Raw genomic sequence first — 14,145 nt, 5'->3', positions numbered from 1 at the left:
GTGTGTCACATTGATTTGCAGATATTGATCCATCCTTGCATCCCTTGAATAAATCTACCCACTTGATCATGGCATATGATCCTTTTTATATAATGTTGAATTTGGTTTGCTAATGTTTTATTGAGGATTTCTGTATCTATTTTCCTCAGAGATATTGGTCTGTACTTGTGTCTGGTTTTGGTATCAGGGTAATTGTCACCTTGTAGACTGAATTTGGGAGTGTTCCATTCTCTTCAGTTTTTTCAAATAGTTTGAGAAGGGTAGGTATTAGTAGTTTGTTATGTGTTTGGTAGAATTCCCCTGTGAGCCACCCAGTCCTGGACCTTTGTTTGCTGGGAGTTTTATTAGAAAAACAAACTATTGTGGGTTTTTGATTTGTAGTTACCATATGGTTCATATATGTTGACCTAGAACTGTATTTATTTTAAACTTATAGTCATTTAAATTCAGGCACATTCTAGAAGATCTACATTCCCCCACGTTTTGGTTTTTAACATATTTTACATCTTCATGTCTATCTCTTAACTGTTTATTGTAGTTTATTTTACAAATGTTGTCTTTTAACTTTCACAGTAGCTTATTTTACTACATTTTTGCCTTTTCTGGTGGGATTTTCTCCATTCTATAGTTTCTTATTTCTTGTTGTACCTTCCTCCCACCTTTTTTCACTTAAGGAAGATCCTTTAACACTTCTTATAAGGTCAGTTTAGTATTGATGACTGTTATAGTTTTTGCTTGTCTGAGAAGTTCTTTATCTCTTCTTCAATTCTGAATGATAATCTTGCTGGGTGGAGTATCCTATGTTGGAAGGTTTTCCCTTTTAACACTTTAAATATCTCATGCCACTCCCTTCTGGCCTGAAAAATTTCTGCAGACAAATCAGCTGATACCCTTATTGGGGTTTCTTACACGTGACTCTTTCTTGCTGCCTTTAGAATTCTCTTTATCTTTAATGTTTGCCATTTTAATTATGATATGTCTTGGTGTAAGTCTCTGGGTTTTTCTTGTTTGGGACCCTCTGTGCTTCCTGGACCTGAATATCTATTCTTTAGGTTCAGGGTTTTGAGCCATAATTTCATCAAATATGTTTTCTACCTGTTTTTTATTTCTTCTCCTTCTGGTACCCCTATAATGAGAGCATTAGTATGCTTGATGTTGTCCCAGTGGTCCTTTATAAACTATCCTTCTTTTTTTAAGTTTTTCTTTTTGCTAATCTGATTAGATTTCCATTATTTTATCTTCCAGATCACTTCTGCATCCTTCTCTATCACCTATTCTGCTGTTAATTCCATCTAGTGTATTTTTCATTTCACTAATTGTGTTTTTCACCTCCAAGTGTTTTTTTTCTGTTTTCTAGTTCCTTGTTAAAATTCTTACTGTGTTCATATATTCTTTTCACTAGTTCAGTTATCATGCTTATTACTAATGCTTTACTATCTTTAGTAAATTATATCTGTTTCATTAGTTGATTTTGTTAGGGTTTTCTTCTTGTTCTTTTGTTTGAAACAAATTCCTTTGTCTTCTCATTTTTCTTAACTTTCTCTGTCTTTGTGAAATTAGGGGAAACAGTTACCTATCCTGGTCTTGGAGTGGTGTCCTTGGGTGGGTCCCTATATGGTCTATGTGTGCCCAGTGGCTTTGGTGGGAGTATCTCCCCCCAGGGTATTCTGGCACCTACGCCTTGCTGAGGGCTAGGGCTGGAGGTGGAGGGGCTAGAAGCCAGGTGTCAGCCAGGGCTCCTCCTATGCTCAGTGGTCGACACTGCCTACCAGGGCCAGGGCCGGTGTCAGGTCTTAAGTTAGTGGAGCAGAAGCCTGGAGGGTTGGGTCAGAGCTGGTTCCGTTCCCCAGAAGGCAGCAGTGGTTGGAGCAAGAGGGACTGGCGCGTGTGCCCAGTGCGAGCCAGAACACTGACTTGTCCTGGCCCACAAGTCAGTGTTCTAGGACACTCCTGATCTGCTGCCCCTCCCTGCACTGGTAGTGGCCCCCCCTCATACCATTCAGAGGTAGTGTCAGGTCCAACCTAGCTCCATGCCCCGAACTGCATGGGCTCCTCAGTAGCAACAGCCTTTGCCCTAGTGGGGAGCTGCACTGTGGAGCAAGAAGGGCTGGAGCGGGTGCTTTGTGTGGGCTGGGGCACGTGCTGGGTCAGTTGCAGGAACCAGCCCAAATTCTGCAGTCTCAGTCTGCTTCCTCTGCCTGTTCCCTGAGCAAGCAAGTGTGTGCACTTCAAGAGCAGAGTCCAAGTTTCTCACAGCTCCCCACACCGCAGGTCCCACTGGTCTTCATACCAGCCAAGAGGCCTTATCTTCCTGGTGTCGGATCCCAGGGCTAGGCTGCCCAATAAGGGGTTGGAACTGCTTCCCGGCCCGCCCCCCCCCCCCCCCCCCCCCAGGGAGGATCTTTGAGCCTCCTCTTCTGTGTCCCCTCCTAGGGGCACAGGTCCTGAACTGATTGTTTCTCTTCCCTTCCTTTCCAAATCTATGAATCTTTTTAATAGCCTCAGTTGTGTAAGAGTCTTTCTGCCAGTCTCCACATTGTTTTCAGTGAGACCTGCTCCAAAATAGATGGTTCCTGGGGGCAGGTGAGCTAAGTGTCCTCTACTGCTGCCATCTTGATTTCCTCTTCTGTAAGTATTCTTGTGTATGTCTTTTGGAGGACCTAAAGTCTTATTTTTGTTAGCTGTAGAGCCAGAAATATACTTAGCTTTAGTAATATTTAAACTGTTTTCCAAAGTAATATTTAAACTGTTTTCCACCAGCTATGTAAGAGTTCCAGTTACATTACATCCTTCTGAGAACTTGATAGTCAGTCTAATTAATTTTATTCATTCTAGTCATTGTGGTGTGTTACTAAGTTTTAATTTCCATTTCTCTGATGACTAATGATGTTGAGCATCTTTTCATATGTTTGTTGCTTATTTGGATATCTCCTTTAGTGAAGTGATTATTCAGGTCATTTACTTTTTTTATATTACTAGGTTGTTGGTCTCTTACTGATTTAGAAATGTTTAACAATATATATATTCTGGGTATGAATCTTTTGTCAAATTTCATGTATTGAAAAGTAGCTTCTCAGTTACATCTTATCACTTTCTTAATGATATCTTCTCATAAACAGAAGCTTATTAAAAAGACTGTCCTTCCTTCCACTGAATTGTGGGTTTTTTTGCAATTCACCTTTTATTTCCTTTTTTTTTACGACTATGTAACTAGAACCCAAGTTTGTGGATGAAGAGATAACCGTGACAGACAGCCCCCTTAGAGAATGAAGGGAGTTCAGTCAGACATCCAGAGTTAACACACTGTGTTCCCCAACGTTGGAGGTTTGCTGTAGAGCTGGGCAGTTTTAAACAGTTGACGTTTCTATGTTTGGGCAGCCTAAGAGTGCTTGTATGATAATCATATAAGATGGTGAGGTGGGCATGGGCCCCAATTACTTATTACCTCTTTTCACATGGTGGAGCTAAGTGAAACTGTTAAAAAAATATTTCTCCAGCTTTTAAAAATACAAAGAATGATTTCCAGAATTCCCCAGGAAGTAAGAACTGTTCCTTTTGAGTTGAAGAACGTATTGTATTTTCTACTTCACTGCAGAGGTACTTCCTACTCTAAAATATCATCATCTTTTCATCCACATACAAATTGTGGAACAGAGGGGAACTGGGGCCAGGCACGGAGTATGAAGAGGAATAATTTCACATCAGGTGGGCTGGAAGCCAATAGCTGAGTTTTTTTTAAATTTTTTATTGGAGTATAGTTGATTAACAATGTTGTGTTAGTTTCAGGTATACAGCAAAGTGAATCAGTTTTAAATATATATATGTATCCATTCTTTTCCAGATTCTTTTCCCATATAGCTTATTACAGAATATTGAGTAGAGTTCCTTGTGCTGTAAGGTAGGTCCTTATTAGCTACATAGTAGTGTGTATATGTCAATCCCAATCTCCTAATTTATCACTTGCCCCCATATTTCCCCTTTGGTAACCATAGGTTTGATGTCGAGATCTGTGAATCTCTTTCTGTTCTGCAAATAAGTTCATCCATTTCATTGTAAAATTAGATTCTACATATAAGTGATATCATACGATATTTGTCTTTCTCATTCTGACTTACTTGGCTTAGTATATGATAACCTCTAGGTCCATCCATGTTGCTGCAAATGGCATTATTTCATTCCTTTTTATGGCTAATATTCCATGGTATATATATGTACCACATCTTCTTTATCCATTCCTCTGTTGATGGATGTTTATGTTGCTTCCATCTGTTGGGTATTGTAAATAGTACTGCTATGAACATGGCCGGGGCAGGGTGTGTGTGTGTGTATCTTTTCGAAGTATGGTTTTCTCTAAGTATATGCCCAGTAGTGGGACTGCTGGGTCGTAGGGTAGTTCTATTTGTAGTTTTTTAAGGAACCTCCATACTGTTCTCCATAGTGGCTGTATCAATTTACATTCTCACCAACAGTGCAGGAGGGTTCCCTTTTCTCCACACCCTCTCCAGCATTTATTGTTTCTAGATTTTTTTGATGATAGCCACTCTGACCAGTGTGAGGTGATACCTCATTGTGGTTTTTGATTTGCATTTCTCTAATGATTAGTGATGTTAAGCATCCTTTCATGTGTTTGTTGGCAATCTGTATATCTTCTTTGGAGAGATGTCTATTTAGGTCTTCTGCCCATTTTTGGATTGGGTTGTTTTTTTGATATTGAGCTGCATGAGCTGCTTGTAAATTTTGGAGATTAATCCTTTGTCAGTTGCTTCGTTTGCAAATACTTTCTCCCATTCTGAGGGTTGTCTTTTGGTCTTGTTTACAGTCTTTTGGTCTTGTTTACAGGTTTCCTTTGCTGTGCAAAAGCTTTTAAGTTTCATTAGGTCCTGTTTATTTCTGTTATTATTTTCATTACTCTAGGAGATGTATCAAAAAAGATCTTGCTGTGATTTATGTCAGAGCATGTTCTGCCTATGTTTTCCTCTAAGAGTTTTATAGCATCCGGCCTTACATGTGAATTGCAGTTTTATCTTTGTCATCTATCAGGTGATCATATATGTATGTTTCTGGGCTTTCTTTACTGTTCCATTGACTGATTTATCCATCTTTATGACAATACCACACTGTCTTTTATTATAATATTATAAGTCTTGACATCTGGCAGAGTTAACCTTCTAGGTTTGCTGTTTTCTTCAAGATTCTTGGGTATTCTACAGCATGAATGTTGCCAAGAACATCTTTAGTCTACACAATGTATTAAAATAATATCTATGTTTTTAGACATTCTGGACAATTCTATACTGTTATAGGTCTTTTGTATTTTCATTAACAAGGTGATTCTAAAATTTAATTTCCATAAATACAGACACACCTGTTAGGACGTTATTTGGGATTGCATCACTCATTTGGGGGAGAACTGACATCTTGACCAGGGTATACCTCTACTTAGGTCTTTAAATTCTCAGTTGAGCAGTTTTGCTGATTTTTCTTTAAATATATTCCTAAATATTTTATATTATTTTTGTCTTTATACTAGCATTAAACAATTATAGAAAAAACAGTACAAATAGTATATAGAAAAACTTTGTTTGCACATTTACCTTGTATCCTGCAACCTTGCTGATGAATTCACTTTTTCTGGTAGTTGTTTTGTAGATTTGTAAAAATTTTCTATGTAAACAATTCTGTCATTTATGAATACAGACTTTTTTGCCTTTTGTACTGGCATTCCTAGCCCGTAGAGTGTCGTACATAAGTTCTGACCTCAGGGAGATACTGTTCAGTATGTTACCATTAATTTTGATGTTAAGGATTTCTGTAAATGCCCTTTATCATTTTAAGGACGTTCTCTTCTAGTCCTCGAGTTTTTAAAAAAAAAACATGAATTCAGTTTTGTCAAATGCTATCTATCTCTGTATGAGATAAATCATATGGCTTCTCCTACTTATTCTGTTCGTACTGGTGAGTAGTCTTGATTAAACCAATCTCATATTTCTGAAATACATCATCCTTGATCAGAATGTATTCAGTTTTTATAATCACTGAGTTTTTCTGAGTTTTTCTGTGTGTATTCTGTAGCTATCCTTTGTTGTAATCTTTCCAGGTTTGGGGTTGGAGACTGTCCTATTTTCGTAAGATGAGTTATTTATTTGCAAATTCAAAAAGCCATTTCAGTCTGAAGTTATTTTTATGGAGATTTAAAATTTCAGAGTTAAATTTTTTACCTTGATTAATATCATAAATACAATACATGTAGTTTCTGGAACAGAACACATGGTGAAATATTATTTACGTAAAACCAAATAACAACTGTGTAGTTCCAACGTACCTTAATATCTTACTCTTGGTGCAGTGAGACAGAAGCTAGGTGTCCTACACATACACACAAAGTTGGTATTGCAGGTGAAGAACACTGATAAAATGAATCTGGGCTTGCTCCTGTAGAAGGGAGAGGTAGCTGTCCCACTCTTTTAAAAGGAGAAAGAAAAACCTTTGCTCCCTTGGGGAGGATCCTGAATTCTTTCTTTAACCTTTTGGTATATAAATTTCTTCAGGGGAAAAAAAAGACCACTGTCTCCAGCTTCACACCTAGGATGTCATCAGGGCTCCCAGGTTTCAGCACCTGCACTGAAATGTAAATCTCTCTAGAGTTCTACCCTTAGTAATTACTCTCCCAATCTCATTCTTTGACCTTAGGTTCCAAGTTTCATTAACATTTGCTCACAAAGGCCTAACTGTGTAGAAAAGTAACATTATTTTCCAGAGTCCCACAGTGCTACTCATTTTACTTCTCCATAGGTGACTTCTGGCCGGTTTTTCTACCTATGTGCTATTCCTCATTTTGTTTTAGCCTTTTAACAATGAAGGTCTGTGGTAGAAAGCTGGATAGTTTCCTCTTCAAATTCTTCTCTTAGCCTTTTGCCTGGCCCAGCTGTACCCAGGTGCAGCAGGGTATACTAATATTTTGCCTACACTTTGCCTTGGTCTGCAAGGAAGAAGTCTGTGGCACATTTTGCCATCCATACAACTCTGGCCAGTCAGTTGAAGCTGATTTAAATGCCTTCCAGGCTGAGGCGAGATCATGTATCATTTCAGCTAAATTTAGGAAAAAATTCCACACCTCTTTCTAGTGGAATAACAGCACTATAGGTAAAACTCCTCACAGACTGAGAGTCTGAGGTCTCTTTCTTACACTACCAGGTGTTTGCACAAATACTTGAACATTTCTGATAACTATCCCTATGTGCAAATCACACACATATTCTGATGTAGTAGCCACAAAATAACACAAAGCTGTTTTTTAAAAATTACCCTTGTGAATGATGTCAGCATCATGGCAGTTTGAGATATTCATTTTGTCACTCCCCTTCAACCATCTGTAACTCAAGAAATCCTCTGCCCAACACACCAGGACACCAAAGAAAGAGTTCCATACATCATTACATCTACAGGTGGGTGGATGAACACAGAGGAGACAGAACCAGGGGAACAGCAAGGAGTAGATGACAGTAGATGAAAATGAGCAATTTATAGGGGATTAACAGCTGGGCTTACCCAAAGAAAAATATAGTCATTCTAGATTTGTAAAATGATGGCTAAAAAATATGTTTGTCTCAGTGATACTTTAAAAAAATATATTGTCGGGCTTCCCTGGTGGCACAGTGGTTGAGAGTCCACCTGCCGATGCAGGGGACATGGGTTCATGCCCTGATCCGGGAAGATCCTGCATGCCACAACGCGGCTGGGCCCATGAGCCATGGCCACAACAGTGAGAGGCCTGCGTACCACAAAAAAAAAAAAAAATTATATATATATATATATTCAGTTCTCAAGGGCTTAATTTCCCAAGTATACAAACAGCTCATACAACTCAAAAACAGCAAGAAAATGGGCAGAAGACCTAAATAGACGTTGCTCCAAAGAACACAAAGATGATGATAGTCAATAGGCACATGAAAAGATGCTCAACATCACTAATTATTAGAGAAACGCAAATCAAAACTACAATGAGGTACCACCTCACACTGGTCAGAGTGGCCATCATTAAAATGTCTACAAATAACATGCTGTAGAGGGTGTGGAGAAAACGGAACCCTCCTACAGTGTTGGTGGGAATGTAAATTGATACAGCCACTATGGAGAACTCTATGGAGGTGGAGGTTCCTCAAAAAACTAAAAATAGAATTGACATATGATCCCACAATCCCACTCCTAGGCATATATCCAGACAAAACTCTAAGATACATGCACCCCAATGTTCATAGCAGCACTACTTACAATAGCCAAGACATGGAAGCAACCTAAATGTCCACTGACCGAGGAATGGATAAAGAAGATGTGGTACATATATACAATGGAATCTTACTCAGCTATAAAAAAAAGAATGAAATAATACCATTTGCAACAACATGGATGGACCTAGAGATTATCATACTAAGTGAAATAATTCAGAAGGAGAAAGACATATACCACATCACTTATATGTGGAATATAAAATATGACACAAACGAACTTACATATGAAACAGAAATAGACTCACGGATATAGAGTACAGACTGGTGGTTGCCAAGGGGGAGGGATGGAGTGGGTGTTTGGGATTAGCAGATGTAAACTAGGATATATAAGAGTGGATAAACAACAAGGTCCTCCTGTACAGCACAGGGAACTAGATTTAATATCCTGTAATTAACTATAATGGAAATGAATATGTAAATGATAAAAAAAATAACTGAGTCACTTTTCTGTATACCAGAAACTAACAACATTGTAAATCAACTATACTTCAATAAAGTAAATTTTTAAATATATACTGTCAGTTTTTGGACATTAAACTCAAGGATATAGAATACTGTAGATAGCAGAGGAGTAAAAACAACCACACATAATCATAAGGTAAAGGTAAAAGAAATTTCTAGGACCAGGTTTAGAATTTTATTCCTTACGGTTTTCATGGTATACAGAGATGTTGAAACATGGATATGAAAGCAGGATTGAAAACTGATACGAAGGTGAAATCTGGGGGAAAGCCAGAAGGGATTGAAACAGGGTTTGATGGTCAGGAGAGGTCCACTGCTGACCAACTCTGATGTAAAGGGAACATACCATACCTACAATAGAGCTGTAAGTCTGAATCTGTGGCAGGTTTGCTCTTTTGTTGCTTATTTTTATTCCTCATGAATCAGAGCTAGAAAAGAAGTACTGTTCCTTTATGAGTTAGGGCTCTTAGAATATTGATTTCTTGCTGCTGGGTAGAATGGAAAAGAGAGAGAAGACTGGACATATACACTCTTGTCATATTCTAGGTATGGAAGAGATAAGACCTAAACTGATCAACTCCCCGAAACCTAATGCTAACTATTTCCTCCAAATATCCTTGTGAACTAATCTTTCTTGTCACTTTATTTCAGAATTAATTAATAGCAGTAGAAACTATTCAAGAAAGAAGTTTGATGAGTTTAACAAAGGTAGAAAATGGTTCCATGATGAAAAGCATGAAGGAATTCACTCTGAAGAGAAACTTTATGAATATAATAAAAATGGGAATGGCCTCTGTCTTAATGAAGACTCTGTTCAGCATCAAAAAATTCAAATTTTGGAGCAACCTTTTGAATACAGTGAATGTAGGAAAGCTTTCCAAGAGAATTCACTCTTTGTTATACATAAGAATCCTTACACAGGACAGAACACCTGTGAATACACTGAATACAGAAAAACCTTCTGTGATATGTCATCTCTCTTTGCTCATCAGAGAACACATCCAAAAGAGAATCATTATGAATTTAATGAATGTGGAGAAAATTTCTTTGAGGAATCCATTCTCTTTGAACATAATGTTCACCCTTTGAGCCAGAAGTCAGATCTCATTCCAATTCAGAGAAGCCACTCAATTGACAGTATTATTGGATATAATGAATGCGGAAACTTTTTCAATGAAAAATTAGTCTTTGGCATACAACAGAGCATACAAACAGGAGAAAAACCCTATGAATGTCATGAATGTGGAAAAACCTTCAACAAGAAGTCAGCCCACACAAGACATCGGAGAACCCACACTGGGGAAAAATCCTGTGAATGTCATGAATGTGGGAAAACTTTCTGCAAGAATTCAGACCTCATTAAACATCAGAGAATTCATACAGGGGAGAAACCTTATGAATGTCAAGAATGTGGAAAATCCTTCAGTGAAAAGTCAACCCTCACCCAACATCATAGAACACACACAGGGGAGAAACCATATGAATGTCATGAATGTGGAAAATCCTTCTCATTTAAGTCAGTCCTTACTGTACATCAGAAAACACACACAGGGGAGAAGCCCTATGAATGCTATGAATGTGGGAAGGCCTTTCTCAGAAAATCAGACCTCATTAAACATCAAAGAACTCACACAGGAGAAAAACCTTATGAATGTAATGAATGTAGGAAATCCTTCTCTGAGAAGTCAACGCTCACTAAACATTTGAGAACTCATACAGGCGAGAAGCCCTATGAATGTACTGAATGTGGAAAATTTTTCTGCTACTACTCAGGTTTCACAGAACATCAGAGGAGACATACAGGAGAGAAACCTTTTGGATGTAATGAATGTGGGAAAAACTTCCGTCAGAAATCAGCCCTAATTGTTCATCAGAGAACTCATGTAAGACAGAAACCCTATGAATGTAATGAATGTGGAAAGTCATTCTGCGTGAAGTCAAAACTCACTGCACATCATAGAACACACACAGGGGAGAAGCCCTATGAATGTAATGTTTGCAGGAAATCATTCTATGTGAAGTCAAAACTTACTGTACATCAGAGAACACATTTGGGAAGAAACCCTATAAATATAATAAATGAGGGAAGTCACTCTGGGTGAAGTCAAGAGTTTATATAACAAAGAACACAAAGCAGGGAGAAAAATCTATTAAGATTTTGAGAACATCTTTGGTCTAAAGTCAGTTCTCGTAATACAGCAGAGAACTTACAGAGGGAAGAAAATAATATGAAGATATTCTGGACATAGGAAAATTTTCTACTGGAATTTGAACCATACAGTGCATCAGAAAGCTCAGAGTACAGAAAACCTATTGGTGAATGAATACAGGGAACCTTCTGCCCAAAGCCACACCTCACTAAACATCAGAGAAATCACACAGGGTAGAAACCTCTATCAGTATTCATAAAGAAGACTTCATCCACAGGCCAGAGAAAAGGCACAAACTATATAGCAAATTATAGGAAAGCATTTACTATGAGTTGGTGTTTTATTGGACTTGTGTGAAATGTTTGAAGTAGCATTTCAGTGGATATCAGATAGTAATTTAAGTGGGTAGAAGCTTTAAGTTAAACCTAAGCTTATCATACATCAGAAATTTTGAACTGAAGTGTCTAGCATTTAGGAAATGTGGAGAATGTTTGCATTTAGACATAGCATTTATACAATTTGGCCTATTGCTGGGTGTGCTATTCCTTCCACTTTAAGGTACTGGATATCAGCTGGAACCAGGGGGTTATAAGCAACTCACATGTTTATTGCTGAGGCATATGGAAAGCAAGGGAAGATTTTTAGCAAGGGGACCCACCTGCAAGAAGATTTTCTGATGTCCAGGTAGAGAGAGATACCCTGGTCTTGGTGATATACATAGGACAGGAGCTTGCCAGCAGGATTTCTGATTAATTGTGAGGCTGACTAATTTTGAGTGGCCTGTCCTGAAATGGTGGATCAAAGGGGCAATGTAGGTTCCTTGAATGCAGCTACCTGGTGTAGTGGAAGTGGTATGAAATATAGGTAGTTTCTGCCTTACCAGTGTTTAACAGTTTGACCAGATGCCATCCTGCTGTGAAGTGACTTACTGCAACCAACTTAACATGTTTCTTTAAAAAGCAGAACATTCATGTACAAACATATACATTGTTAAGTATGGAACTTTAAAAAGCACAAATAGATTTTACTACTGAGTAAGATACAGTAGTTTGCAGCAGACCAGTGCACTCACTAAGAACAACTAGAAAAGCAGTTCACAAAAAGCATCTATTTACTTGCAACCTATTGCAGAAGCAAAGAGGGCTAGAATGGTAATATTCAGGAAGGGAGTGAATGACAGAAAGTATATGGGAAAATATAGCTGTTTTTCCTGGGAGCACTTGCCAATTCTGGCTACAGGGAGGAACCTGAATATTGGGCTTGGCTCAGGCAGAGGGCTATAGCTTGGTGGGGCAAGGGGGGTTAGGGTGCAGGGAGACCAGAAGCCAGGGAATGGTGACCTTTGCCTGTCAAGGCTGGAGTGAAAAATTCTGAAACATGAGAGGCTTCAAACACATAGCCAGTTTCTCAAAATTTTGAGAATACTGACACAGGGCAGGAACTTGAAAATCTAATCTCAAAAACACAAGTAGATTTTCTTTTTCAGTACTGAGAAAAAAATGAATAGAATTCAGGAACTGCCAGGAGGATGGGCCCCTGGCAAACATAGCATGCTATCAATAAAAGCACAAGGTCATACCAGAGGTAGATTGTACCTTACCCAAACTGCAAACAATCTGAGTCATATTTAAAAATCTACCAGAAAGAAAACTCATAGGAACAGATGGCTTCACTGCACTTGTTCTAAATATTAAAAAAAGACATAATACCAAACTTTTATAAACTTTTCCAGAGATAGGAAGATAGGAACTTCCCTATTCACTTTATGAGGCCAGTACAACTTTGATACCAAAACCTTTAAGACATTTCAGGAAAGTAAAGTTACAGACCACTATCTTATGAATTTAGATACAAAATCCTAAAATTAAAAAAATTCCAGCCATATCAAAGGACAATATATCTTGACTAAATGATGTTCACTAGAGGAATCAAAGGATAGATTTAGTATTTCAAATTCAATCCATTTGGCCTTCTACTCCTCTCTCTCATTCTCCTTTCTCCCTTTGCACTTTGTATATTTCTCTTCTGCCTTCCCTTCCTAGCGTTGAAGAGGCAGAATAGGCCTGCCGTGAGGGATGAGAAAGGTGTTGTGGTGATGTGCCAACCTGCATCAAGAGTGCTGGGGGCAAATGGAAGAGATGGTTAGCATGGCTGAGATACTGGTAACATTGAGCAGATAAGTAAATGTATTGAAGATGATGAAAGCCAGGTTCCTCACTGTTAGAAAAGGTATCTGTAAAAATGGAAAGGGGGGAAGGTAGAAAACCACCTGGAGTGTTGGACTGGAATGATACTCATTTTAACTACACAGAAATAATTATAGTAGTCATTGTGTGTGTGTTTGTATGTATTTTATGGATCTGTCTACTGACAGCTCAGTAGCACTGAGCACACCAATTACCAGGTTATTAATTACTAAATACTATCCTCCCACCAAAAATGGAGGAGGTCTCTGGAGTGATAGCTTATTCCAAGTCAGAGATGGGGAGAAATATCTACCAGACAATAAGAAAATGTTCTAAGAATTATGGAAACATGTCAAAAGAACCACCTTGGACAGGTTCCAGTGGCCAAATTTGAGACAGTTTGATCAAAACAAATAAAAATAGCATCATAATATAAGTGACTTAAAAATGTGAATCCAATAATTTGTACAGATATAAATAAGTGAATAAATACATAGAGGAGGGAAAGCTTTCTTTATAAGCCAACTAATAAATGTAGGAGGAATAATGGCAATAGAAGAAACACTATTTGGCAACCATCATACTGGTGGTTGATTCAGTAAGTAGGTGCCAACATAGGCTAGAGTTTGTGGGTAGAAGTTTAATGAAGAACAGGTATTGGCATTATCTCCAAATATTTCGCCACAAAATACTAATCAACTACCAAGGTGAAAATGGTGATTTTTATGATAAACCTGGCAGACACCAACATAAGTGATCAAAGTTCACTTCACCAATGGTAGGACAGGTCAACGTAATGTACTCCCTGGTGAGATGCTCTGAGAAGAGCCAACACATTTGTGCTGCATTCTTACCAAGAAAGCATAGCCAGAGTATGCTAATGCGGAAATATCAGATGAACCCCCTTGAAAGGTTATATTATAGAATGTAAAGCCTGTATTTAAATTGTCAAGGACATAAAAGGAAAAGACTGGGAGACTGTTCCAGGTTGGACTAGACTGAAGATGTTTTAAAATAAAAACAAAAAGGAAAAATAGAATAGTTGGGACAATAAAGAGT

At 38.1% G+C, this 14,145-nt stretch overlaps 1 protein-coding gene across 1 annotated transcript in view; it reads left to right on the top strand.

The window, feature by feature from the left end:
- The window catches only part of LOC132440023 (zinc finger protein 37A-like), a 50,004-nt gene extending 38,373 nt beyond the window's left edge, over positions 1-11,631 (top strand). The window contains 2 exon segments of the mRNA XM_060034999.2: positions 9,402-10,799; positions 10,802-11,631. Of these exon segments, the coding sequence (XP_059890982.2) occupies positions 9,402-10,799; positions 10,802-10,833 (1,430 nt within the window). The 3' untranslated portion in view covers positions 10,834-11,631.
- The last annotated feature ends 2,514 nt before the right edge of the window (positions 11,632-14,145 follow it).

This window comes from Delphinus delphis, chromosome 16 (genome assembly GCF_949987515.2).
Source record: "Delphinus delphis chromosome 16, mDelDel1.2, whole genome shotgun sequence".
Classification (NCBI taxonomy): domain Eukaryota; kingdom Metazoa; phylum Chordata; class Mammalia; order Artiodactyla; family Delphinidae; genus Delphinus; species Delphinus delphis.
The sequence above is the reverse complement of the archived record's forward strand: the minus strand, read 5'-3'. Positions and strand labels throughout refer to the sequence as shown.